Here is a 26,662-nt window from a genome sequence, read left to right on the forward strand (position 1 = left end):
GTATCAATCTACTATCTGGTTAATCTCTGGTGTCTACTATGAGTTTCATGTTGGGTGGGAAACAAACAGTAAAGAAGCCATTATCTGTATTTTTTAACTGAAGCCATTATGTGCCTGCTATCATTGGTTTTGGGTCTATCCACAGGTTGCTACCATCACTCTGGATTTCTGCATGCACTCCTTACACAATCTCACTATGTTTTATTCCTATACATGTCAGTTATTGTACACAATGGAACTGAACATGTAGAGCAAAAGAGACGAGCCTTGTGTGGAAATAAAATTTCATGCAGACGTCGCTCCATGATAGGCGCAAAGGTAGCCCCTCCTCCACCCATTTCGGATTGTAATCGAGAGGAAGATATCTGTTCTGAGGGGGATTCAGAAGGAGAAGACCACTCCTATTTACCCCCTGAGCTCTTCGCTCTAACTTGGCATGCTGATGTTGGTTATATCATGCATATGGTGCCTTGCATTGCTTACTTTATACATCAAATATGTCAACTACTTAGTTTAGACATGCTTTGTGTGAATTCCATCTGTTTAGTTTATTCATCGTTTATGTGAATTATGCAATGCCATCTTGTTTGGCCAGGCATCATATATGTGAATTTTGCAATGCCATCCTGCTTAGCCAGTCATCTTATATGTGAATTATATCAGGCCATCCTTTTTTTCGTTACATATTACATTTGTCAACAATGTTAGTACATTCAACTACTCTTCGTGTGCATCAGCCATTTGACACGGTGATGAAAAATTTTAGAGTAAAAACAAGGTCTTCAGAGCAAACTATGCTATCTGACGAAGCGCATATCTCGCTGGTTACGGATAGCTCATCAGAGGAGGATTCAGAGATAGATGACCAGTCCTATTCCCCCCCCCCCCCGAGGTGTATGCTCTAACTCGGCAGAGATCTCATCGCGAGGAACACAAGGATGAATGCGGATTTTCATTTGGTCAATTGGTTTCCATCGTAGTGCATTGCATTCTTGAAAGTCTGCTATTATTTTGCATGGCATTGATGTCACCTATTTTGTTTGTACATTAGTATTTGGTAATTTCGAATATACTATGTTGCTTGGGTGAGGAGATATGCATGTGTCTCCTGTTCATGCGGCTCCGCTAGAAGAAGAAAATGCACATGCGCTACATAGCAATTGGGAATCTAGGACCTGTTTGGTTCATGATGAACCCTGTCACAACTAAACCTTAGGCAATCCGTGGCTGCCACCCAAATTGTGACGAACAAAATGACCATCATAAATGTGACAAGATTTGGCAAAACTAAGCCTATGATATGTAGACCATACGGCTACAAAAGTCTCGCAGCCCACAACTGTGACAATGAACCAAACATCTGCCTAACATGTTGTGGCATGACTAAGGTTAGGCATGATAATAACACTTGTAAACCAAACATGTCTCCAGTTGTTGGGGATATAATTATTAGTATGACCCGCCAGGAGGCGCCGGGTCATACTTAAGACGATTCATGAAGCCCAAGACCACTCCTGGAGATGATGGGTTAGTTAAGGGCCCAAGGCCCAAAGGGCGACTTAAGGCCCGTAGAGATAAACCGCCATATATGTGTAAACTTGTACTATAAGGCAGGAATAGAGAGAAACCGAGCCGGACACTGTTTATGAGCCGGCCGGGACTCTATGAGCCGCTGGGCGTCGACCTCTGTATATAAAGGGACGACCCGGCGGCGGTTCAGGGCAAGTAACCACAAATCGAGAGCTAGGTCAAGCGGATTCGCTCCCTCGTTATCGAGACATAAGCAATCCAACTCAAAACTGGATCGTAGGCTTTTACCTTCACCGTAAGAGGCCGAACCAGTATAAACCCCGTGTCCTTTGTCCCGATTAATCCCTTCCTTCTTCCTAGTTGCGATGGCTCCACGACTAAGTCCTTTCGCTAGGACATCTGCCGTGACAATTCCACGACACCAGTGATACACGTTATGTCACATAAGCAAACTAAAAAAATAAGTAATTGTTGATCAGCGCTTAGCTGAAATAAACAAAAAGTTCTTCAAAAGACCTTTCTGCAGTATACCCGCCAGCACCAAGTATGTACATCATCAGCCAGCCAGGAGTCTAACTGGACCTAAGCTTTTCCCGTTTACCCGTGCACGTGTGCAGCATGTACAAAGCACGTTCGGGCTCTCGCCTAGATTCGGAAATGCACCGGATTCACTAATCACTGCCGCACGAGGTACGTACTACGTACGGTCGATATGGATCACTGCCCCGTACCGCCGCGCGTGCCCGGCTGCAGCGCGAGCTTGGCGGTGTCCTTCCACAGCCGCGCCTCCATCTCCTTCTCCATCACCTTCCGCTCCGCGTGCCGCAGCGACGCCTCCAGCTCCTCGATCCGCTCCCGGCTCCTCCGGTGCAGGAGCTCCTGCAGCCGCCTCTCCAGCTCGAGCGCCGGCACCCCCTCGTCGCCGCGCTCCTCCTCCGCCTCCTCCTGTCCGTCCTCTGAATCTCGCCACCGCCTCGCACTGTACCCGCCTCTACCGGCTCCGGCTCCGAATCCCCCGTCCAGCTCGATGAACGACTCCCCGTCCGACGACGACTGCACTCAGAAAGACAACACGCAATTATTTGCCTTCAGTTAACTGCTACTACGCAACATCATGACCAAAAGTGCAGAACTCGATGTATTCATGAGAGGAAGCAATCATTCAATCAAACCTCGGGTGTTCCTTGCTCGGTGCGGCAGTTGAGCTGCAACTGCGCCCCAGCGACATCCACGGCCATGGAGCTCGATGGGTCCTCCACTTCAGACGACGTCTCGCTCGCGCCGCTCGCGGTCTCCATGGCAGACGAGGAGGCGGCAGCGCGGCCACACGGCTCTCGCTCGAGGTCGAACAGCGGGTTTCCTGTCAGGGCGTAGAACGGCCCGTCTCTCCGTTTCCGTCCAGCACGCCTATCACGACGGAAATGGCGGCGACGCGCCGGTTCGGGAGAAGACGAAGAGGTGGCGCCGGCGTCTTGGCCGTCCGTGCGCGTACTGGACGAAGCCTGGCACTGGCACGGCGAATCAGTCGTCGTGGCGACCTTGGTCGTCCTGACCACCAGCTGGTCCCTCATCTCCCGCAGGAGCCCCTCCATCTCCGCGCGCACCTCGGCCATCTTGTTGAGCTCGACGCAGGTCTTGGCGAGGAGGAACAGCAGGCTCAGCCCCATGCCGGCCGTTTCCGTCGACGACGCGCCGCTGCTCGCCGCTTTCCATCCTGCTGCTGCACGTACGCGACGACGCAATGACACGCAAAGTTTTCAATGATTGAGCAGACAGAGGCTAGCTGTAATGAGACTGAAACCACCAACGAGCGCACGCACCTGAGGAGTCGGTCGACGCGGCCTCGCTCTTCTCGGCGGCGACCTGATCCTTCCGTCCGGCGCCGCCTTTCCTGCCGAGCCTGACGAACCGAAGCCGCGCGCAGGTGAACATCGGGATGCGCAGCCGCGGCGTCCCGGGGGAAGGCGGCGAGGGCGGCATGGCGTCCTCCCCCGCCACCTCGTCCCCGCCGTCGCTGTCGACGAGGCAGTCGGAGATTCTCTTCTTCTTCTTGGTCGTCGTCCCCGCTGCGCCGTCAATGCCGCCCCCTCCCGCTGATGCCATTGCGCACGAGCTAGAGTCCGAAAGAGAGCGCGCGCGGGCAGAGAGAGGCCGAGAGAGAGAGCAAGAGAGATAGGGAGCAGAGGATGGGCAGGACGGCCGGCGGGCGTGGCGTGTGGAGAAAAGCAGCGAAGCGTGGGCGGGCGGCAGAGCAGCGGGGAGTGGCGTTGGTACGGTGTGGACGCGGGACACGTCGTGGCGCGCCTGTTGCCGGACTGTGGCAACTGCCCGGGGAAAACAACATTCCCTATACAAAATCCGTGGGTGGTCGGCCTGCGTCGTACGCGACGGAGGAAGTCGTTGGAAAGAACAGGATATAATGGCTCGAATGAGTGATCGAATCTTCTCACAACTGGGGTGTGCAGGGTTTGCGTTGGCCGGACGCTCTCGTCGCTGCTGAACTTCCGTGCGTGGTCGTGCTCAGGCCTCCAGGGCGTCCCTCACATCACGGTGGCTAGAGAGCATCGGCGTGATGGATCCAATTCAACGAGGCACCCACCCTGGCCTGATGGCGCGGCACAGCAATAGCATCTCCTGTTGTGAGATCCTCCTGTGCAGTGCTCCCATGCCACTGCTGATATCCGTTCGTTAACTACAGGCCACGGCGGATCTCACCGTCGCTCCGCCGCTTTCACTCTCGGCTGGCCGGCGAGAGCAGTTCCGTACTTGCGGAAATCGTTTAAAATAAGTGCAAGTGCAGTGACGTTGGCTGTCGCGTGGGATTATCAGTAAGCATATTACACTATACTAGGAGCACAAGATAATCTAGTCCTGCACTCCTACTAGCCTTGAAAGATGGTACCAAATCCAACATGGGCACCTCTCAATCTCATGCGTCACGTCACATCAGGCAGGACCCCCCGGCAATAGTTCCATTCCTCCAATCATTGATCGCCGATGCAGTTAACAGAGACCAGTACCGTATATTTTACTTCGAGGTACTTGACACCCCGTCTGATTGGCAGCATGGCCACCACCGGCGCAAGACGCCGTGCCCGGCCGGCCCCCCCGCCGAGCCCCGCCAGAGACGACAGGACAAAGAAAACCGTCGCAGCGCCGTGGGGGCGACCCATTCCGCAGTTTTGCCGACTTGCCGCCATCCTCCGGCCATGCATGATTCGACAGACCAGTCCGCAGGCTCGCGACGGTACCAGTGTGGCAAGACGGCACCCGACAAAGCAGACGAGGCCGTCGTCGACGACGAGCCGCCCGGACACCGGCAGGACTCTTATCCATCACCCCGGGTTTCTCTCCGATTTGACGAGCGCATGTGTGCGTCCCTCTCGTTACGGCTGTTGGTGGATTTCGATGGATCCGGAGATTGGACGCTGGCGAGTCTCCGAGCCACGGAGTGGGTGATTGATCGACGGGTCAGAGGTTAGATCTACTAGTCTGTCGTGTTAGCGTGGTAGGGTGCAGCCTGCAGCGTGATTAAAGCCGGCGATTTCGCGGGCGGGGCGTCGGAATCGATCCACGAAGCTTCAGGCGAGCTTCCTTCGTGTGCATTCAACTGGAGTACTAGGAAACGCAAGATGTAGGTGTCATGCAGAAGCGTGGAAGCTATCGACGGAACCATGTAAGTGACACGCAAGAATAAGACAGAGCGGTTCCCTCGCAAGAATAAGATAGTTACAACAACCGGAGCAAGAAGATTAAGAATTCGTCTTACGTATTAGCATAATCAACGAAGAAGCAACTGAAGCCCTGTACCTTTTGTATTCGTTCCACCATTACTTAAGAAAGCTTAAGTTCAAACTGTAGCATCAATGTGGTCGTGCCGGAGTGGTTATCGGGCATGACTAGAAATCATGTGGGCTTTGCCCGCGCAGGTTCGAATCCTGCCGACCACGCCCTTTTTCTCTCTCTCTCTCTCTCTCTCTCTATTCGGCTAGAAATAATATTATGCAGAGTAAACCATTTTTTGGCACAGTTTTTTTTAATAATTTTCTAAAACACAGGATTATTTTCTTCCAATTTTTTCCAATAATGATAATTTATAATTATTTTTTTAACATCTTATGGAATAAGACAATAAGCTAGGAATATCTCGAAATTAATGTTCCATTTGGGAAAAATGTTCATGCAACTTGTCAAAGTTGTTACACTAGGTCACAAAAATTATACGTAATCCATACCCAGAAAAGAACAGTGCTAGAAACAATGCAGAGTGTGCCAGGACTAGGTGCTCCCGGGTGTGGGAATGGAGTTTTGGCTCCCGGGACCAGGTGCTCCCGATATCTGGCTCGTCCAGAATCGCGTAGGGATGTGTGTCGTGTATTACCTGGTTGCATATACGCGAATAAAAAAGCATGGGAAAATGACATGTATGTATAATGTCAGAGAGCTGGCAGCGACGCACGTCCACTGGCCGTTAACGGCCGGCAAGCCTACCCATTACCTAGACCCACGAGTCAGCAGAGGGACACTTGGAAGCTCACCCAGTCCAGCAGGAGGGCGCGGACCATCTTGTTGAGTAAAAGGGGATCGAAGGAAGAACAGAGTGGTGGGCGGCGGCGATGGCGGCGGCTCAACCATGGTGATGGATTTCCCGGTGTCTCCGATAGACAGGTAATCATTGTTTAATTAGTAATTAGTTTGGTTTCCGCCCGCGTGTTTTTCTCTCTCTCTCTCTCTCTCTCTCTATTCGGCTAGAAATAATATTATGCAGAGTAAACCATTTTTTGGCACAGTTTTTTTTAATAATTTTCTAAAACACAGGATTATTTTCTTCCAATTTTTTCCAATAATGATAATTTATAATTATTTTTTTAACATCTTATGGAATAAGACAATAAGCTAGGAATATCTCGAAATTAATGTTCCATTTGGGAAAAATGTTCATGCAACTTGTCAAAGTTGTTACACTAGGTCACAAAAATTATACGTAATCCATACCCAGAAAAGAACAGTGCTAGAAACAATGCAGAGTGTGCCAGGACTAGGTGCTCCCGGGTGTGGGAATGGAGTTTTGGCTCCCGGGACCAGGTGCTCCCGATATCTGGCTCGTCCAGAATCGCGTAGGGATGTGTGTCGTGTATTACCTGGTTGCATATACGCGAATAAAAAAGCATGGGAAAATGACATGTATGTATAATGTCAGAGAGCTGGCAGCGACGCACGTCCACTGGCCGTTAACGGCCGGCAAGCCTACCCATTACCTAGACCCACGAGTCAGCAGAGGGACACTTGGAAGCTCACCCAGTCCAGCAGGAGGGCGCGGACCATCTTGTTGAGTAAAAGGGGATCGAAGGAAGAACAGAGTGGTGGGCGGCGGCGATGGCGGCGGCTCAACCATGGTGATGGATTTCCCGGTGTCTCCGATAGACAGGTAATCATTGTTTAATTAGTAATTAGTTTGGTTTCCGCCCGCGTGAGTCAGCCGCCCGACCAGATAGCTTAGGGATTTGATTGAATTTTAGCAGGTTGCCCATCTTCTAAGATGAGGCCTCTAGCGCGGCGGCGATATTGGAGATGATTGGAGGTGGCGGTCGTGCGGGGGAGCAGCCAGCCAATGGATCTCGCGGTGCGGTGGTCTGTAGATTCGGCTGCAGCTCACCTGGGCACTGTGCTAGCCTATTTGGAGAGGAAGTGTGATGCCCTCGATTCAATCATACACTAATCATACACGCAAATGTGTACGATCAAGATCAAGGACTCACGGGAAGATATCACAACACAACTCTAGACACAAATTAAAATAATACAAGCTTTATATTACAAGCCAGGGGCCTCGAGGGCTCGAATACACAAGAGTCAGCGGAAGCAACAATATCTGAGTACAGACATGAGTTAGACAAGTTTGCCTTAAGAAGGCTAGCACAAAAGCAACAACGATCAAAAAGGCAAGGCCTCCTGCCTGGGAGCCTCCTAACTACTCCTAGTTGTCGGCGGTCTCCACGTAGTAGTAGGCATCAACGGTGGCATCTGGCTCCTGGGCTCCGACATCTGGTTGCATCAATCGAAAAGAAGAAGAAAGGGGAAAAAGGGGGAGCAAAGCAACCGTGAGTACTCATCCAAAGTACTCGCAAGCAAGGATCTACACTACATATGCAACATTATCAAAGGAAGGCTGTATATGTGGACTGGGCTGCAGAAATGCCAGAATAGAGGGGAGAACCTAGTCCTATCAAAGACTAGCATATTCTGGAAACCACCATCTTGCAGCAACAGGAGGGAGTAGAGTAGCATAAAGTAAAGTAGTAGTAGTGTTATCAACCTCGGCCAGAGATCCTTTCTCGACTCCCTGCGAGAAAGCAATCCCAGAGCTATACTATCCATTTCTCATATCCAAGTCTCATCTCAGGTATCCAGTTCTAGTTGTATCGATCGGGATACAACTCCAAGTGTCCGTTACCGTAGGACAGGCTATCGATAGATGTTTTCTTCCCTGCAGGGGTGCACCAACTTACCCACCACGCTCGATTAACTCCGGCCGGACACACTTTCCTGGGTCATGCCCGGCCTCGGTCAAACAATACGCCGCAACCCGACCTAGGCTTAATAGAGAGGCCAGCACGCCGGACTAAACCTATGCCCCCAGGGGTCATGGGCCATCGCCCCGGGAACTCCTGCATGTTGCGTGGGCGGCTGGTGAGCAGACCTAGCTACCTCCTTCAACAAGGCAGGTGCTTACGCAGTCCAACCCGGCGCGCGCCGCTCAGTCGCTGACGTCTATTAAGCTTCGGTTGATGCATATGACGCAGAACGCCCATACTATGCCCACCTGATGGTTAGTGCTATCAGGCCAGAGGCCCCTCGGATCAAATATCCAAATCGTAGTGGATTAGGAGCACGCGGTAACAAGCAGAGACTCGCGAAAGATGTGACCCCGTTGCCCCGTCTCGAGGACTTGCGGCAAGGGTTAGGAATGCCCGGCCACGCCTCGTAATTATCTCACGGGCACCCTCCAGGTCAACCCGACTCCACATCACTCGCAATTAAGCTCGCGCGGGTACCCCTCAGAGCCGACCCGTCTTTAGTAACATGGTTCAGTGTAAAGTCATAGTAACTATAGTAACTGTGTGTCTAACACCAAGGGGAAAACCTGAGGAATCACCCTTGACGGATTCCACTCGATGTAATCATCAAGGTGAACGTAAGAGGAACCACCCTCGAAGTTCACACTTGAGGGGTTGCACGACAGAGTCGTATCGGAAGTGGTTAAGGCGGAATCACCCTCGATGACCACGACCGAATAGCTACACTACAGGGTAACATCAGAAGTGCCGATGAGGTCTCACCCCCGGCACTCGATAGTAACCCAGTAGTGTCGAGCAACTAAGGGGAAAGTGATGTGCGGTGTCGGGGCCTGGTCTTCGATCCCGTTGATCAGGTCTTCGATGATGAAGCAGGGGCAACAAGGACAAAGTGGGGGTCACTGATGGATCACTAACCAACCTATACTAAGCAGTTTAGGATAAGCAGGTAGGTAACAAAGAGCAGGTTACAAAAGCAGGCTATGCATCAGAATAGGAGCAAACAATAACAGTAGCAAAATCTAATGCAACCATGAGAGAATGGAATGGGCGATATCGGGATGATCAAAGGGGGGCTTGCCTGGTTGCTCTGGCAAGGAGGGGTCGTCATCGACGTAGTCGATCACAGGAGCAGCATCGGTCTCGGGGTCTACCGGAGAGAAGAGGGGGAAGAAACAGTAAATATAAAGCAAACATAGCATCACAAAGCATAACGTGGCAATATGCTGTGCCGGGTGTGACCTAACGTATGGCTACACGATACAGGTGAAGGGGGAATTCAACCGGGAATGTATTCCCGGTTCCGGACCTGTGTCCGAAAGATGACCGGAGGGGGAATGTTCCAAGTTCGGATAGTTAGAGGCATCTGACAGGTAAACGGATCGCGTAATCGGATTCGTCTCGTTGTTCTGAGCAACTTTCATGTAGAAAACATTTTCAGCCGAGCTACGGTTAATTTTCCATGATTTTTCAAAGGTTAAAACATTTTCTGGAATTATATAAATTAACATAAGGGTTTATTGCGTCAGCATGACATCATAGTGACATCAACAGTCAGCAGGGCGGCTGACCAGGTCAACTGGCCTATGGGTCCAGTGGGACCCACATGTCAGCCTCTGTTAGTCCAACAGTGTATTAAACTAACTAATCTAGGTTAATTAGCTACTGGACCCCACCTGTCATAGGCTAATTAGCTAAACTAATTAGTTTTAATTATTAAAACATTTTAATTAGCTTAATTAAGCGGTGGGGCCTTCATGTCAGTGGCACTGGGCTGCCCAGTCAACTAGGGCCCGTGGGGCCCACTGGCAGTGAGCCAGGGGTGGGGCCCGGCCAGCCACGTCGGCGGAGGCAGGCGTCTCGCCGCCGGCGATGCTAGGACGCGGCAGAGCCACTCGGGCCTCATCAGAAATCGTCTACAGGCGGTCATTTCGCGCGCGCAAGGGTGCGTTCGAACGGGCGAATGACGCCGCGTCGAATGGTGGCAGAGGCACGGCCGGACTTGGCCGGAAACGGCGCCGGCGACGAGGTTTGCGGCGGAGCGGCTACGGTCGACAGCGGAAAAGATGCTACGGCGCGCTACGAAGCAAAAGGAAAGGATGGGGAGGATCTGCACGGAGCGGCGAGTCCAACGGGCGCGACCCCGTGACCAAAAGGTCACCGGAAGGATGCCGGCAACGAGCTCGCGCGGCATCGCGTTCGGCCACGGTGGGAGAGACGGCTAGGGACCGCGCAAGGGCAGACGGAGAGAGGGACAAGGAAGGTGGTGGCTCACCACGCGGCTACGGAAAGCCCTTGACGGCTTAGGAGCAGAAGCGCGCGCCGGAGAGGAGGAAGATCGCCGGCGACCGAGGTGGAAGGGGCGGCTCGATCCGTGGCCTGCGGCGCTCCTCGAGCTTGATGGCGAGGCGTAGTTGAGGTAGAGGTCGTCGGCGCATCTCGTGGACGTGCTGGCGAGGCGCGGGGTGGCCGGTGGCCGCGGCTATGGCGCAGCCATGGCGACGGTGGCGCTCGGTGGTGGACGGGGAACGAGGGAGGGAGCCGAGGAGGAATCTGGTGGGGAGAGGGAGAATATCTGCGCGGGGAGGGGGCTGACGAGGACGAGGTCGAGGGGGGCGGGCTCGTCCTTATCCCCAGCGTTGCCGCGGTGAGCCGGTCGGGCGACGACCGCGGGCACGGGCGCTCGGTCGCCCGCACAGTGAAGACGACGCGGGAGGGGGAGCTGGGTGGCCTGGGTCGGCCAGGTGGGCTGAGGCCCAAGGGGGGGGCGTGGGCTGGGCCAATCGGCCCAGTTGAGGGGGGGCTTTTTTCCTTTTTCTCTCTTCTGCTTTTCCTTTCCCTTTTCTTTAATTACCAGAGAAGGAAAATGATTTATTTGGGGACCCTAATGATTTAGGAAAAATGTGGAACTGGATCATAAAAGTCCAGTGCATTTTTAGGCACTGCCACAATTATTTTTGGGAGAGGTTTAGATTCATTTGGAATTTTCATAAATGAATTTGCATTTTAAATTGCTGAAATGGCACTATTATAAATGTTAGTGTCCATTTTAGCATAGGAGTGATGTTGTTTTTCTTTACATCAAATTGTATTGGAATATTTGCTAAATGATGAACATTTTTCCAGCAACTTTTGTGCAACTTCAAATTTCACTTATGATTTGAATTTGAATTCAGATGGGAGTTGAAAAGAGATATTGAACAAAGGTGATTAAGCATTCTTTAGCCAAATGATTAGGCCTAATCACAGAGGGTTACTGTAGCATGACACTGGGGGTGTTACAGGAAGCAAGTGTTGATGCCGCCTGTTGCGCCATATCCTGTTTCACCGAGAGTGAAGGTGATAACGCTGATGCCATTGAACTTGGGGGCGTTGAGTCTCATCTGGATGGCCACCAGGAAGCTGTTATGGAAGATAGGACAGGAAGTGCAGATGTAGGGTCTGCCCAGTCTACCGGCAAGGTTGATCCTCAGGCTCCTCGATGGACTAAGAGGTAAGAATTTGTTGGTCTCATAGCCCTTTGATTTCGCTTACCCTATTTATTGATTAGTTACTGGATTTGAATGGCATGTAAATAAGTGTGGTGTAGATTTTCTTGGCCTCGAATATGAATTCTTGCAGAACAGTTTGATGAAGATGTTGGGCCATTTTTTGGCGTCTTTCAGGCGATAATTGATTTCCGTGCCACAAGGTCAGGGTTGGTAACCAGCCTCCAGATAGGACTCCATGTCCTGAAAGAGTCAGTGCGATGGAACAGACAATTAGGGGCCATGCAAAAAAACTGGGTGACCATGTAGTTGAGCCTGCTATTGGTACGACATTTGAACCGCTCAGCGAGGCCTATGATTTTTACAACCTGTACTCATGGGAGCATGGTTTCGACGTGAGGTACGGGAAAAGTAGACTGAATTCAGAGAAGACGAAGTGCATGCAGGAAGTGGTGTGTGGGTGCTCCGTAAGTTTTTTTGGCTATGAACCGTCCTAAATTATCATGAGTACTTTTGAAGGTTAGAGGCAGTTCTAATGTTCTCCGATGGTCTGTAATTTTTCAGGGCAAACCAACCAAGCAGAACAGCAGGTTTTGCCGCTATGAGGCCCTGCCATGATCAGGTTGCTTCGGACATGTGACAATGGATGGTACATTACAGAACACAGGAAAGTGTACAACATGATTTCAGGTTTTTTGGTGATGTAGACAAGGTTCCGTTTACAAAGACAACATTGAGAAATCTGTGCTAGAAGATAAATAGGGAGCAAGCCGAAGATGATGTTAGGAAGACAATCAATGTGTTCGCGGACATAGTTGCTAAAGACCAGGAGTTTGTTTCAGAGTTCAGCTAGACAAAGGTTGCAAGATTAAGAATTTGATGTGGGCAACTGGTAGCAGCCGGGACCAGTACAAGTACTTTGGCGATGTCGTCACATTCAGACATGGCATACAAAACAAATCTGTATGATATGTCATTCGATTTGTTTGCCAGGGTGAACAACCACTTCCAGAGCATTGTACTTGCCGGTGTGCTGCTCCAGGATGAGCAAGTTGAGAGCTTCGAGTGGGAGGGAAACCTCTTGTGGAGAACCCCAACAAGATTGGCGAGTACGACTGGGCAGGGTACATTCTCACTATCACCATGTGAGTTGTTGAAAAATTCAAAGTTGACCCGCTGGCTGGGGCAAAGACATATACCCTAGGAGGCTGCAGTCTTGTGCCGCAGGTAAGTACTAAGAAACATAATTAATAACCCATGATATATTTTGTGATGCGAAACCAACTTGTCCTGACTCCCTTTTGTGTTTGTGAAATCTTCAGCTTTTTTGCCTGGAGTGGATCGATTTCAAGGTTGCAAGCGTCAACACAGACCTGGTGCCAAAGATTGTCGTCTACTCATCAGAGAAAATGGAGGAGCTTATCACTTTGGTTGAACAAGACTAGCAGAGATCGGATGAACATCGAGGATACAAGGTTTGCAGGGATTGCATAGCATTGGCTATCCTTTTGTGTACATTGTTATTCAAGAAATATGTATTTGTTAGATGGTGACATTTAAATTTGTGGGCTTCGGAAGCAGACAAAGCCTGAAGGGAGCATGGGTGGGCTTCCTAAGAGGTGGCACCCTATGATGGTGCCAAGAACAGATGGAGTTACAAGAACAATCCCAGTGGCAGTGGACGAGGTATGCAAAGTGGTACAAAAGCATCACTACAAAAAAAAGACACATCCGTGACATTTTGGGCCGAACGAATTTTTTTCTGTCATGCTTATGACACTTCTATGGCGATAATTGTGACAAAACCCGGTATCATCATAGATGTGGTGGGCTCCTACTTCTATGACGAAAAATCATGACAGAAAATGGGCTTTTCGTCCTGGGCGGGCCGGAGACGCAGCTGCATGACATTCTTTGGGCCATCCATGACGGAAAAAACCATGGTAGAAGTGAGGGCGAGGAAAATATCGGGGAGTTCCTGATTACGGTGGGTGGTCAGGGGCCGAGCAATGCGCGTTTCTCTGGTACACGTACGCGCGTGGGTGCGAGGCGCTGGGCTCTAACTGAACTCGAGTGAGGCGTTCGCCTACTGAACCCGAGCGATTGCACTGCAGACTACGCGTTACTGAACCCGAGCGATCGATCGATCTGGCTGTTAACTGAACCCGATCGAGCGATTCCTTCGCTACTGCTGCTAACTGAAGTCGATCGAACCTGCAGCCTCTTGATGAACAGTGAGCGTTGTTGGGGGGTTGGATGAACAGTTCCCGGTGGGAGGTTGGATGAACAGGACCCCGTGGTAGTAGAGGCTGTTGCCACTGGATGAACAGGACCCCGATCGAGCCGGTTGGGGGTGGATGAACAGGACCCCGTGGAGGGCTGGTTGAACAGTAGCCGGTGGAGGGCTGGATGAACAGTAGCCCGTGGAGGGGTGGTTGAACAGGACGCCGTGGGAAGGGCTGGTTGAACAGTAGCCGGCGGAGGAGCGGTGGAGGCTGGATGAACAGGAGCCCGTGGATGAACAGTCACACGTGGAGGCTGGAGGAGGTCGACGGTGGAGATGAACAGTAGCCCGTGGAGTCCCGTTTTGCGGTACGCCACACCCCTCCCGATGAACAGGACCCCCGTTTCGACCGTAGCGCTCCAACACAAGTCTGTTTCTTCTGTTTTGCGGTACGCCACACCCCTCTCGATGAACAGGATCCTATTTCAACCGTACACGATCGAACACAAGTCTGTTTCCTCTGTTTTTCGGTACGCCAGACCCTTCCCGATGAGCAGGACCCCGTTTCGGCCGTACGCGGTCGAACAGAAGGCCCATTTCCTCCGTTCTGCGGTACGCCATGCCTCATTTCGATCGGCTGTTCCGTCCAAGCCGGTTGGCTCCCGATGAACACGACGCATTCCGTTGCCTCCTGATGAACACGGCAACGCAGTTTCTCCGTCCCGACCCAGCCATGTACATGAGCCCTGGCCGTACCTATGCGCGAGTAGGCGTTCGAGACCCCGCCCGTATGTACGTACGTGGCCGTATTTACTTTCTTGCACCCTGGCTGTACGTACGTGTACATGCTATGTGCGCGCCTCTACTACAACACGTGCGCGCCTATACTACGACACGTGCCCTTCCCTACTCGGCCACGGTTCATTGCTGCAGCCTGCAGACAAACCGATCGACCAGTATGTACGTACACGTTCGCGACCATAATGACAACGCTACGTACGCTTCGACCAGGTGGGTCCCGACTGTCAGGCACTTCCTTGCGTGCGAAGATGTAGCATGTGGGTCCCAGCAGTCAGGGGGAAACGTTTTTTCGCGAAATACGGTGGCCCGTCCGGTGGGTCCCTGCTGTGAGTGGAGGAATCATTATTTCGCGCGTAATAAGGTTGCACTTCCTTGCTGCGGCCGTGGACCCAGCTGTCAGCCTCTCCACGTACAATACTCTTCCGATGGAAGTCGTTTATTGACCACATTGGCCACGCCGCACCGAGAGCACCAAGGTGGTGGACGACAGCGAGGCCTAGGACGGGGACGACGCGGAGCCGGGGAAAATGCGGTAGTGGATGCCGATGCGGAGAGTAGTACGAGGGTTGACTGGTTCGGCTGCGGTGTGAGGCTGCCGTCGCCGCAGGGCCTGGCCAACAGTGGGAGTAGTAGGGGGCGGTGAGGCCTCCGCTGCAGCACAGTCGGCCACGGGAGGCAGGAGCAGGCGGCACGACCGGCGCTGGTTTGGGCGGTTGGAGCAAGAAGACCACAGTTGAAGATGAACTACGGCCGTTGGATGGACATCGTACGGTCACTAGAGCTAGAATCGTTCATATTGACTAAGTTGACAAAGCCCTCCGTCCGCGTCAACTTAGTAGGCCAACAAGTCAGCCTCCCACTATGGTGGGTCCCAGCTGGCAGGGGGAGTATTCATTTTTTGTGTGCGTAATAAGGAGGCACTTCCTTCCGTGCGAAGATATAGCTGGTGGGTCCGAGCTGTTAGCGGGGGGGCATTTTTTTCATGAAATATAGAGGCCCTTCCGGTGGGTCCCAGCTGTCAGGTGGAGGAATCATTATTTTGCGCATAATAAGGAGGCACTTCCTTGTTGCGGCCGTGGACCCAGCTGTTAGCCTCTCCACGTACAGTACTCTTCCGATGGAAGTCGTTCCTTGACCACATTGACCACGCCGCGCCGAGAGCACCAAGGCGGTGGACGACGGCGAGGCCTAGGAAGAGGACGACGCGGAGCCGGGGAAGACGCGGCAGTGGATGCCCACGCGGAGAGGAGTACGAGGGTTCATTGGTTCGGCTGCGGTGTGAGGCTGCCGTCGCCGCAGGGCTTGGCCAGCGGTGGGAGTAGTAGGGGTGGTGAGGCCTCCGCGGCAGCACAGCCGGCCACTGGTGAGGCCTCTGCGGCAGCACAACTGGTTTGGGCGGCTGGTGCAAGAAGAGCAGCGATTGAAGAAGCAGCAGGACCGTTCGATTCAAATCCAACAGTCATTGCTGCTAGAATCGTTTGTTGACTAAGTTGACAAAGCCCTGTGTACGCGTTAACTTAGTAGGCCCACAGGTCAGCCTCTGAACCGGTGCACCCCAGATGTCAGTTCAAAGGATGAGTGGGTCGCTGGGCTAGATGTTGAGTACACCACAGTCCTGGAAAGCGAGAAGATTCTAAAGGAGGCAGAGAAGAAGAAGCCCGCCGTGATCCAGGTTTGCGTGCATAACGTGTGCTTGGTCTACCACATATACCGTGCCGACTTTGAGTGCCAGGATTTTAAGAACTTCCTCAAGGATGAAAGAGTGAAATTCGTTACTGTAGACTTTAGGAATGACAGGAGTGTCCTGGGTCAGATAGGCTTCGTTGTAGGCCAGCCCTTCGATCTCCAGAAGGCAAGCCTGGTGCCCTCCTCTCAGCCTTCAATGCTGACCCTGGCAGCAACCATGATTGATCCTTCGTACGCTCAACTGAAGAAACCTCACCACGAGTTTCATCATGCATGGGAGTCAAAGACAATACATGAAGATCACATCCTGTATGCCACAATGGATGCCTACCTTTGTTTAAATATCTACAAGTGTTGGATGAAGAAGCAGAGCCCAGTGACCGGTTCAAGCAAAGAAGCGTTGGCGAAGAGGAAGAGGAAGAGGGACGAGGATGAAGTCGAGGACGTGGACTCGGACTTCGAGTAAGGTGGCAATGCCGTCGCTCATGCTGGTTCTACTGCAATGTCTAGCGGACTAGTTGCTTAGTTTTATTTCAGGGGTGTGTTGTGCTGAGCCCCCAGCAGAATTATGTTTATGTTCTTTGTCATTATTTGAACTCTTTAGTACGTACAGTAGTACTAGTATGTCTTACCATTGTTCTTCTTGTAGTTGGTACTACTGCTCGTATCTTCGTGTTCCTACTGTACTTAATACGTATGTACTAGTAGTATAATTTGGGTCAGTCGATTTCTGAAAGAAGTTCGACGGAGCGAAGGAAGAAGACGACAGAGAAGCTACCCCAGTATCTATATTAGGGTGGCAGGGTGCCCATCTATCTTATGAGTGTTGGGTGTGGAATGCAGTTCGCCGGGAAAATGGATCGTGCCTAGGGTTAAACAGATGGCGGTGGTGGGGGGAGCATGGCGGTGGCAGGCGGTTCAGGGGAGGGCGGGGCGGCGGCGGTTAGGCGTGTGGCGGGCTGGCGGCTCGATGCCTGAGAGAGAAGATGACCAGTGCATCAATTTCGGAGGTTGAAGAAGCCCTTCTAGCCATCCATGTTGCATCCAACGGCTCACAAGAGTCGACTGACCCAAATTGCTCCTTCAGATTGCAGGATCCACGTGGCATTCAAGGTCTCAAAGGTAGATTCCGCGTCCGCACCTGGTTTGCGGGCTCGGCGCGGGCTCGACCGGCTTCCGCCGCGACAGCCACCATGCGCGCCTCCTCCGTGCGGGCGAAGACGACAATGACATGCTAGCTCCTCCTCGCCGGCGTGCCTAAGCACGCGCTCGTCCTCCTCTTTGTACGCTGCATGCATAGACGCGACTCCACCAGCTACTCGCGTGCTTGGCAGCGCGGCGGCATCGCGAGGAGGGACTGCAGACAACGTGAGCGGGCGAGCCTTTGGCTTCATGGCACAGGGATGGCAGCGACATCGTGGTGATGGGCGAGAAATGGTTGGCCGAAGCAGGCGGGCGCTGGCATGCGCAACGGCGGTGGCGGCATATTGATGAGTGCGTGTATGGGAGCTTAGTTTAGTTTTATATAGGGCTGGTCAAACTTAAAAGAAGACTGTACTAGTACACGTAAACATTAGACTGGGGCAGCGCTTATATTAGTTACCACAGCAATGATACGGAATCCTGTGCAAGCGCGTGCACCGCGGCCGCGCGGTCGATCGAACGGTGCGTCACCATGTCGCGCTCGAAGGACATCCACCGAATCTTTTTGTGTGTGTGAAAACAATCCCCGAATATTACTCAACTTTTTTTCCTGGAAAAGTTCTTCACGCTGCAATATTTCCATATATTTGAATTTAGCTTCAATTCATGTTTATTTGGATTTGGGCGTTTTAGGTGCGCCCTAGTTTTTTTAATACTGATTTTATCTGTGTGACTGAGAGAGAACGTGTGTATGTGTCCATATGTGTGTTGTGGCGGAAGGGCAATGTGGAGACGGTGTGTGTGTGATAGAGACATAAAGAGGTGTGAATGTGCAAATGATCATGCATGAGTGAGACATAGAGAGATGCCGATACGTTGTGTATACATGAGAGAACGGTCTTCTATTTGTACTTGTGTGAGTGTGTGTGCGCGCACGAGAGAGAGAGGAGCATACGTAACAGAACAACCATCTCTCTCGATTCGCCCGTCCCTCGCACGATCGCATGTAACACATGCATCAACGCACACATTTTGACACCCTCACCTGATCCCTGCCCACCTCAAGGCCCGCACATCGCTCTCTATCTCGCACGCACAATCTCTTTGTAAAAACCCTATTTAGCATGTAGCTTTCCGTCACATACACACACATTCTCTCCATAGGTTTGATTTCTCTCAATATCTAACACACACACACACACACACACACACACACACACACACTGCACACACAGTCCCCCCTCCCCCGAGCACACAATTCATCCCCATCCAAGGTTATATGGCGACCACTCTTGCTTGTGCTTGTCTGCACCCCAGCATGCACACCGCCTCAATCTTCAAAGAGGGCATCGAGGAGATCGAAGACGGTGATCACACTGCACTAGAGGATGCGGGGCCATTTGGAAGTAGGATGATGTGATGACGGCTGACTGACTCCTTCTCCCTCTCTCCCGCACAAAATTACCAATCCCTCTCTCTCCCGCACAAAATTATCAATCCCTCAACCCACGAGATCCTTCCCCTCTCGTCCATGTTTTTCCAGCTCTCTCTTCAAACCTGTTGTCTCTTCTCCTTCCACGCGTACAAAATCTGGATGCACACGCATATCACGTATATTACATGTCTCCATCTTTCTCACAGACCTAACTTCTTCCTCTCTCTTTCTCTATCTCTCTCGTTAGGTTTGTCTCCTACTCTCTCGCCCACATACATACAATCTTTCCCACCCTATCTGCTCCATCTTCACAAGCTCTCTCTACACCTTTCATTCACACATTGGGATGTGTTCAAAATGTTGCTTTTATAATGGATGATGTAGAGTTATGGTTGGTTTTGTTGCATTCTACAAAGTAATAACTATGAAGTGCATTTAGATTTTCATTTGACTGGGATTATGTGAGTTTGAGCATATTGTGAAGTACTATAGACCTCGTATACATCTTGGAACTCAACAATGATTCTAACTATTGAATTGTATAGACCATTACATTCGAAGTCAGTAGCCTAATATATTTATTTCACGATTACAACAAATGATTAATTCACTACAAACTAAGAAAACAAATGTGTACTCCCTCCGTTTTTATTTAACTCCACGTATTAGCATTGGTCAAAGTCAAATTTTGTAAACTCTCACAAAGTTTATAACAAAAAATAACATATACAATAACAAATAAATACCATTAGATTCATTATTGAATGTACTTTCATATCATACATATTTGTTATGGTAAATGTTTATATTTTTCTATAAACTTGGTCAAACTTTAGGAAGTTTGACTTCGGTCAAACCTAATATGCAAAGTTAATAAAAACGGAGGGAGTACTAGTAGTTACTAGTACTGTTAACTACTAGTACTACTCGCTAGTTGCTTAGCCCAATCACCCAACACGCCACACGGGGAGTTCAGTGTCACAAAATTTTGAGGTCGGCGGGAAAATCTCCTGTGACCCTGATTTGAGCAGTGCGAAGTTACCGTCATACCCTTCGGAACAGGCCTACGGATGACGCTTGGTAGGGGCTGTTTTGGTAACTTCAGGTTCACCCTACCCAGCCAACCCACCCCGGCACCCAGAGTAGTAAACCTGAATACTCCCCATTTTCTCCACGGCATCGCAGCCTTCATGCTCCTCCCCTTCTACATCGGCGCACTCGTCCACAGCAGCGCATCTGCCTCATCGGCGTACGACGTACATAGAGCGTCTTCCCCGGCACCGTCTTCCAAGGTCTCGGATCTGCTTCCCGGAAGCCGACGCCAAGCTCAGAAGCACCACCCGTCATGGACAATGAACTGACTCCCATTGCCAACCATGATGCACAGAGGCCGCCGCGACCATCGTACTCCTCCTCGATTGGTAATGTGTGTATTGAATCTCTTAGCAGTACATGTGCAGTTCCAATTTTGTTCATACCTACCCTTCAAATTTCCTGGTTGCTATTGTTCCCGTAAAAGTAATTGGTTATAGCCTCCAGCGTCCAACAGAATATCACCTTGTAATTGTGCGTCGCTCCTGTATCATGCTGTGCTTCGGTAGGTTCTTCATCTGCAACCAGTAGTGTGGGAAATGATGGAAAGTTTTTTAGAACTAGCAAGATGCACATGCGTTGCACGGAACATCAAGATGCATTTGTATGAGTATTTTATCTTGTGAGAAAAGGATGAACGAGGGAAGGCCTTATTTGCACATGTGGAGAGGGTTGTGGGTATCTTTTTGCAAAATTGCCATAGTTTCCTTCCTATCTGTCAGATATAAATTGGACGGCCTATATTGCAGGATGGCAGGCACACCATCATCACCAACTCTGTTTTTTATAAGAGTAGAGATAGAGATAAATATAAATATAAAATAAATATAATAGTAGAGAAGAGAGTAGAGATAGCAGGGACGTCGGGAAAGGATCGCGCGCGCGGGGGGAAAAGTGGTCGAGCGCGCGGTAGTTTTGGTGCGCGGCGTCCGGCGCGCTTTATAAAATCCAACACCCTCCCACCGCTCTGTGCCTTGACACCGCTCTCTCCCCGCTCTGTGCCTCGCCACCGCTCTCTCCCTGCTCTTTCTCACCTTGCCACCACCGTGCCACCATGCCGCCGCGTCACTGGGAAACTTGGGGATACCGCGGCGTCCGCTCGCGCCCTTTCGGCGGCTTCTCCGCCGAGATCCGGTTCCGCGGGATGCGCCTCGGCCTCGACACTTTTGATACCGCCCACGAGGCCGCCCGTGCATATGACGTCGCGACGTGGCGCCTCCGGTGGCCTCATAGAACATTGAACTTCCCCAACGTGCCGACGCGGGAGCGGGCGCAGGAGCTCGCTCCTCCGCCGCGGCTTATCACCGACGAGGATCGTCGCGACAACCGGAGGTGGGAGTACCGTCTCGGCATCACTGAGATGGACAAGGAAGCCATGGCCCTGTGGCGCCAACGCTTCCCGCAGGACATCATCAATGAACGAGAGTTCTACGCGCAAAGGAGGGCGAGCAAGCCGCCTATCGCGAGGACAAGCATACGCGGAAAGCGGCCGCTCAATTCAACATGAAGCTAGGAGCAACGTCGCCCTGGGACTCCAACGACGATTGATATCTTGACGCCTACATTGAGACGTCAGAGGAGGACATCACCGAGGAGGAGTAGTTAAACTATCTTTTTTATATCTATCTATGATATATCTATGCCGAGAACTATCTGTGTCTCTACTATCTACTCTCTATCTCTACTTCTCTATCTCAGCACTCCAGGCCCGCAAAAACTTGCTATTCCGGCACTGTAAACGCTTTTTTAACGCGCCGCACGTTGCGCTTCTGTTGGAGATGCCCTAATGTTGCCCACAAGATGCGTGAGTATTACTATATTTTTCTTGCCATGTTGAGATTTTAAAACCACGAGTGCGAACATGCATAGGAGCAATGAAGACCAAACACGGGATATTGGGGACATCTTCAAGGAGCATGGCAAGTTAAAGAGGAGTTGCACCGAACCTGTAAAACGATCTTTGGTATGTAACACCCTTTCAATTACTTTCGCTTAGCCTCGTGTTCTTCGATGTGTACATGTTGTAGTTTCTGTTTCTCGTAGCCTCGTGTTCTTCGATGTGTAATAAGAAGAGTCTTAATCGTCCTAATGCTTTCATTTTTAGCTTGATGTAGGAAGTGGGTGTTCTCACCTTGGAGTCTGTTTTTATATATTTCCTTTAGAATTCACTTCTCCGAGTCCTGTTTATCTGGCTTCTACTAAATGGATCTGGGTTGCTCTGAGTATTGATCTTTTTCTCAAATACGCATAGCATGCGTATCTTTCATTAATGGGGGAGAAAAAGGGTACAAGAAACCCTCCGCTAAGGGTGTTACACACCCAAACCACCGTTCTACATGCGACTACATTTCGCTAGACTCCCACCTATGTATCCGCCCGAAGAAGCTATCTAAATCCGACTTTAGGATGCCCGCCGTCCTCCAAGTTTTGCCCTCGTGTGAGACCCGTGCTAGTAGCCTCCCTAAAGATGGTGTTTCACCGTCGAACACGATCCCGTTGCGGTGCTTCCACAATTCCCACAAGGCAAGAATAAGTATTGCCCTTACATCCTTCTCCTTGGCTCCATGTATCCGCTTGTCTAGGATCTACTCCGGTAGGGTGTCATGCGTGGTTGGCGTCCATTGTGGCACATCTAGGGCTTGGCAAATCTCCAGCCAGAAGGTTCGTGCGAAAATGCACTGAAGCATGATGTGGTTCATTGTCTCGTCGTCTTGGCTGCAAAGTGGGCATTATTGTTGATGTGGTAGCCCCCTCCTCTCTAGGCGGTCTGAGGTCCAGCAACTGTTACGTATCGCGAGCCAGATGAAAAAACGGCATTGCAAGGGGGCCCGACACTTCCATGTTGCGTCCGCGGTTGGCGCTAGCTCTCTTCCCATGAACTTGGCAGCGTACGCCGATCGGGCGGAGTAGAGGCCGTTGCGCTCCCAAGCCCATCGGATGGTGTCTTGTACCCCTTCTTGAAGCTGCACGTGCTGAACCCGAGTTCACAAGTTTATGAAGTCCGTGAGTGTCAGGGCGTCGATGTTCAGTCCACTGGGAGCTGCCCACGTCCCATTTTGTACTGCTTCCCTGACCATGAGCTGCCTTCGGATTCGGCGCGGTATCCTTGCATATATCGTGGGTGCGATTTCCTCCAGCCGGAACCCGTCCAACCATCGGTCCTCCCAAAAAAGGGCTCTTGTGCCGTCGCCCAGCTCTGTTCGTGTTGTCGCGTTGCACAGCTGGATGGATGCCTTTGGTACTGCTATCGTAAACTCACTCCAGGGTCGTGTGTCATCCACCCACGCCAACCATGGCCAGCGGGCCCGCATTGCTACATTCATCCAGGCGACGTCCAGGATCCCGAGGCCTCCAGCCCACTTGGGCGCGCAAACTGCGTTCCAGGCCATCGCGCAGTTTCCCCCATTTGCCTCCGCCTTGCCACACCAGAGGAATCCTCATAAGATCTTGTTGATCGCCTTGGTTGTCTTCGCCGGTAATTCCATGGCCAACATTGCATGCACTGGCATCGCTGAGAGGACCGATTGGATGAGGATCAACCTACTGCTCTTCGGTAGGGTCGCGGCACGCCAAGTGGGCAGGCAAGCAGCAATATGATCCACCAGGCCTTGCAACTGCGCAGCCGATTGCTTCCGGATGGTTAGTGGCAGTCCGAGATATCTCATCGGGAAGCCACCTAGTGAGCATCCCAGTACATTCGTCACGTCCGTCATTTGCTCTTATGTGCACCCGATTGGGAGGGCAACACTCTTCCTTAGGTTTGCATGAAGGCCTGAGGCTGCGGCAAACATGTCAAGTATCGCTGTGCACGTGGTAAGGTCCGTCGGGTGGGGTTTCAAGAAGATGATGACGTCGTCCGCAAATATTGACACGCGATTCTTGAGGCCAGCCGCCTCCAAGGGTGCTAGGAGGCCGGACTCAGATTCTGAGTATTGATCTAAAAAAGAAGTAACTTCATGTCAGGATGCAGTTCCTGCGAGGAGGGAAGTATGGTCAACCTCGAGATCATGTTTCAAAATGAGGCTGGATTACACACAAGGTGTCCGTTCCCTAATGATGCTGGATTAGACACAAGGTGCAAATTCCCAGATGATGTTGGATTACTGATGTCTACTACGCAACTTTATTCTTGTAGACACGTGTTGGGCCTCCAAGCGTAGAGTTTTGTAGGACAGTAGCAATTTTCCCTCAAGTGGATGACCTAAGGTTTATCAATCCGTGAGAGGTGTAGCATGAAGATGGTCTCTCTCAAACGACCCTGCAACCAAATACAAGAAATCTCTTGTGTCCCCAACACACCCAATACAATGGCAAATTGTATAGGTGCACTAGTTCAGCGAAGAGATGGTGATAAAAGTGTAACATTGGTCGTAGAAATGTATTTTTATAATCTGAATAAATAAAAACAGCAAGGTAGAAAATAGTAAACGGGCACAAAAACGGTATTGCAATGCTTGAAAACAAGGCCTAGGGTCCGTACTTTCACTAGTGCAAACTCTCAACAATGCTAACATAGTTGGATCATATAACCATCCCTCAAAGTGCGATGAAGAATCACTCCAAAGTTCCTATCTAGCGGAGAACATAAGAATAAATTGTTTGTAGGGTACGAAACCACCTCAAAGTTATTCTTTCCGTTCGATCTATTCAAGAGTTCGTACTAAAATAACACAAAGCTATTCTTTCCGTTTGATCTATCCTAGAGTTCGTACTAAAATAAAACCAAAGCAAATTCATATTCATAATACTCAATCCAACACAAAGAACTTCAAAGAGTGCCCCAAGATTTCTACCGGATAAACAAAGACAAGAACATGCATCAACCCCTATGCACAGATTACCCCAATGTCACCTTGGGAATCCGCGAGTTGAGTGCCAAAACATATATCAAGTGAATCAATACGATACCCCATTGTCACCACGAGTATTCAACTGCAAGACATATATCAAGTGTTCTCAAATCCATAAAAGTATTCAATCCGATAACAATGAAATCTCAAAGGGAAAAACTCAATTCATCACAACAAGATAGAGAGGGGAAAACACCATATGATCCGACTATATTAACAAAGCCCACGATACATCAAGATCGTGACATCTCAAGAACACGAGAGAGAGAGAGAGAGAGAGATTAAACACATAGCTACTGGTACAAACCCACAGCCCCGATGGTGGACTACTACCTCCTCATCATGGTGGCCGTTGGGATGATGAAGATGGCCACCGGAGATGATTCCCCCCTCCGGCAGGGTACCAGAACGGGGTCTAGATTGGTTTTCGGTGGCTACAGAGCCTTGCGGCAGCGGAACTCATGATCTAGGGTAACCCCGAAGGGTTTCGGAATATTTGGGAATTTATAGTGCAAAGAAGGGGTGCGGGAGGCCACCGAGGTGGGCACAACCCACCTGGGCGCGCCAGGGGGCCTGGCGCCCCTGGTGGGTTGTGCCCCCTCGGGTCACCCCCAGGTGCTTCTTTGGCCCATTGGGTTCCTTCTGGTCCATAAAAAATCCACAAAAAAGTTTCACGGTGTTTGGACTTCGTTTGATATTGATTTTCTGCGATGTAAAAAACAAGCAAAAAACAGCAACTGGCACTGGGCACTGGGTCAATAGTATAGTCCCAAAAAATGATATAAAGTTGCTATAAAATGGTTCTAAAACATCCAAGAATGATAAAATAACAACATGAATACTTCATAAATTATAGATACGTTGGAGACGTATCAGCATCCCCAAGCTTAATTCCTACTCGTCCTCGAGTAGGTAAATGATAAAAGAAATAATTTATGAAGTGTGAATGCTAGCAAAGTGCATAAGTTTAATCAATGAAAATTTCAATCACTTTTCCTAGCATCATAACAACAATTCTTTCTCATAAAATTTCTCATGTTGTAGTGGCAACCAATTCACATGTTAAGGTACAAACAATGAACTCTCTTGAAACCCAACAACCTATGTTCTTAGTCACCAAGCAATTGCAATTCATCTTATTCAATAGAGTCTAAGTAAGAGCTCCACATAATCAACCATCATATAGTCTTCTATGATTGCTAACACTCACTGCATACTCATGAGCAAAACGTTTCAACCGAACACATAGAAATATAGGGGCTTATTGTTTTACCTCCCAACATATTCACCTCAAGGGTGATGTCAACAATAATAACTCATGCTACCCATATTCAACCGGACATATGTGCCTAGATCTTTCCTCACCACATGATGCTTACCAAAAGAGAAAAATAAAAAGGAATAGAGAGAATAACTTTGACTCTTGCATGAAAGTAAATACATAAAAGTAAAAGATAGGCCCTTCGCACAGGGAAGTAGGGATTTGTAGAGATGCCAGAGCTCAAAGCAAAAATTGAGAGATAAAAACATTTTGAGAGACATACTTTTCCAACCAACGAAAACGACTTAGAGCTCCCAACACTTTCCATGCTACATATATCATAGGCGGTTCCCAAACAGAAAATAAAGTTTATTCCTTTTTCCACCATACTTTCACTTTCCATGGTTAGACGTATCCACGGGTGCCCTCCATACCAACACTTTCCAAGGAATTTATTATTTGACAACATAAAGTAAATTCATTTTTGCATTTTGGGACTGGGCATCCCTAAAACCTTTGCCTTACTCTTGTGCAATGACAAGTGAATAAACACTCATCGTGAGAATAACACATCTAG

General features: G+C 50.3%; 1 protein-coding gene and 2 non-coding genes across 4 annotated transcripts; 1 reads left to right on the top strand and 2 right to left on the bottom strand.

The window, feature by feature from the left end:
* Nucleotides 1–1,948: 1,948 nt before the first annotated feature.
* On the bottom strand, nt 1,949–4,206 carry LOC109742214 (uncharacterized). 2 transcript variants are annotated; one of them, XR_012187384.1, is made up of 3 exons: nt 3,351–4,206; nt 2,703–3,247; nt 1,949–2,583 (listed from the first exon to the last, which is right to left on the bottom strand). It is a non-coding gene; the product is annotated as an uncharacterized protein (transcript). The 2 variants fall into 2 exon arrangements; XR_005759672.3 differs by having other exon boundaries at nt 2,703–3,250; nt 3,351–4,195.
* Nucleotides 4,207–5,398: 1,192 nt separating this feature from the next.
* Nucleotides 5,399–5,480, top strand: TRNAS-AGA (transfer RNA serine (anticodon AGA)). Its single transcript has one exon. It is a non-coding gene; the product is annotated as a tRNA-Ser (tRNA).
* Nucleotides 5,481–22,958: 17,478 nt separating this feature from the next.
* Nucleotides 22,959–23,363, bottom strand: LOC141025891 (uncharacterized). The gene has a single exon (XM_073501823.1). It carries the CDS (start codon nt 23,361–23,363, stop codon nt 22,959–22,961), a length of 405 nt encoding a protein of 134 aa, XP_073357924.1.
* Between the last annotated feature and the right edge of the window lie 3,299 nt (nt 23,364–26,662).

Source organism: Aegilops tauschii, chromosome 6 (genome assembly GCF_002575655.3).
Source record: "Aegilops tauschii subsp. strangulata cultivar AL8/78 chromosome 6, Aet v6.0, whole genome shotgun sequence".
NCBI classification, from domain to species: domain Eukaryota; kingdom Viridiplantae; phylum Streptophyta; class Magnoliopsida; order Poales; family Poaceae; genus Aegilops; species Aegilops tauschii.

Bases quoted from the DNA above. Each gene is read 5' to 3' on its own strand.
- LOC141025891 (XM_073501823.1), bottom strand. From the start codon at position 23,363: ATGGCCTGGAACGCAGTTTGCGCGCCCAAGTGGGCTGGAGGCCTCGGG.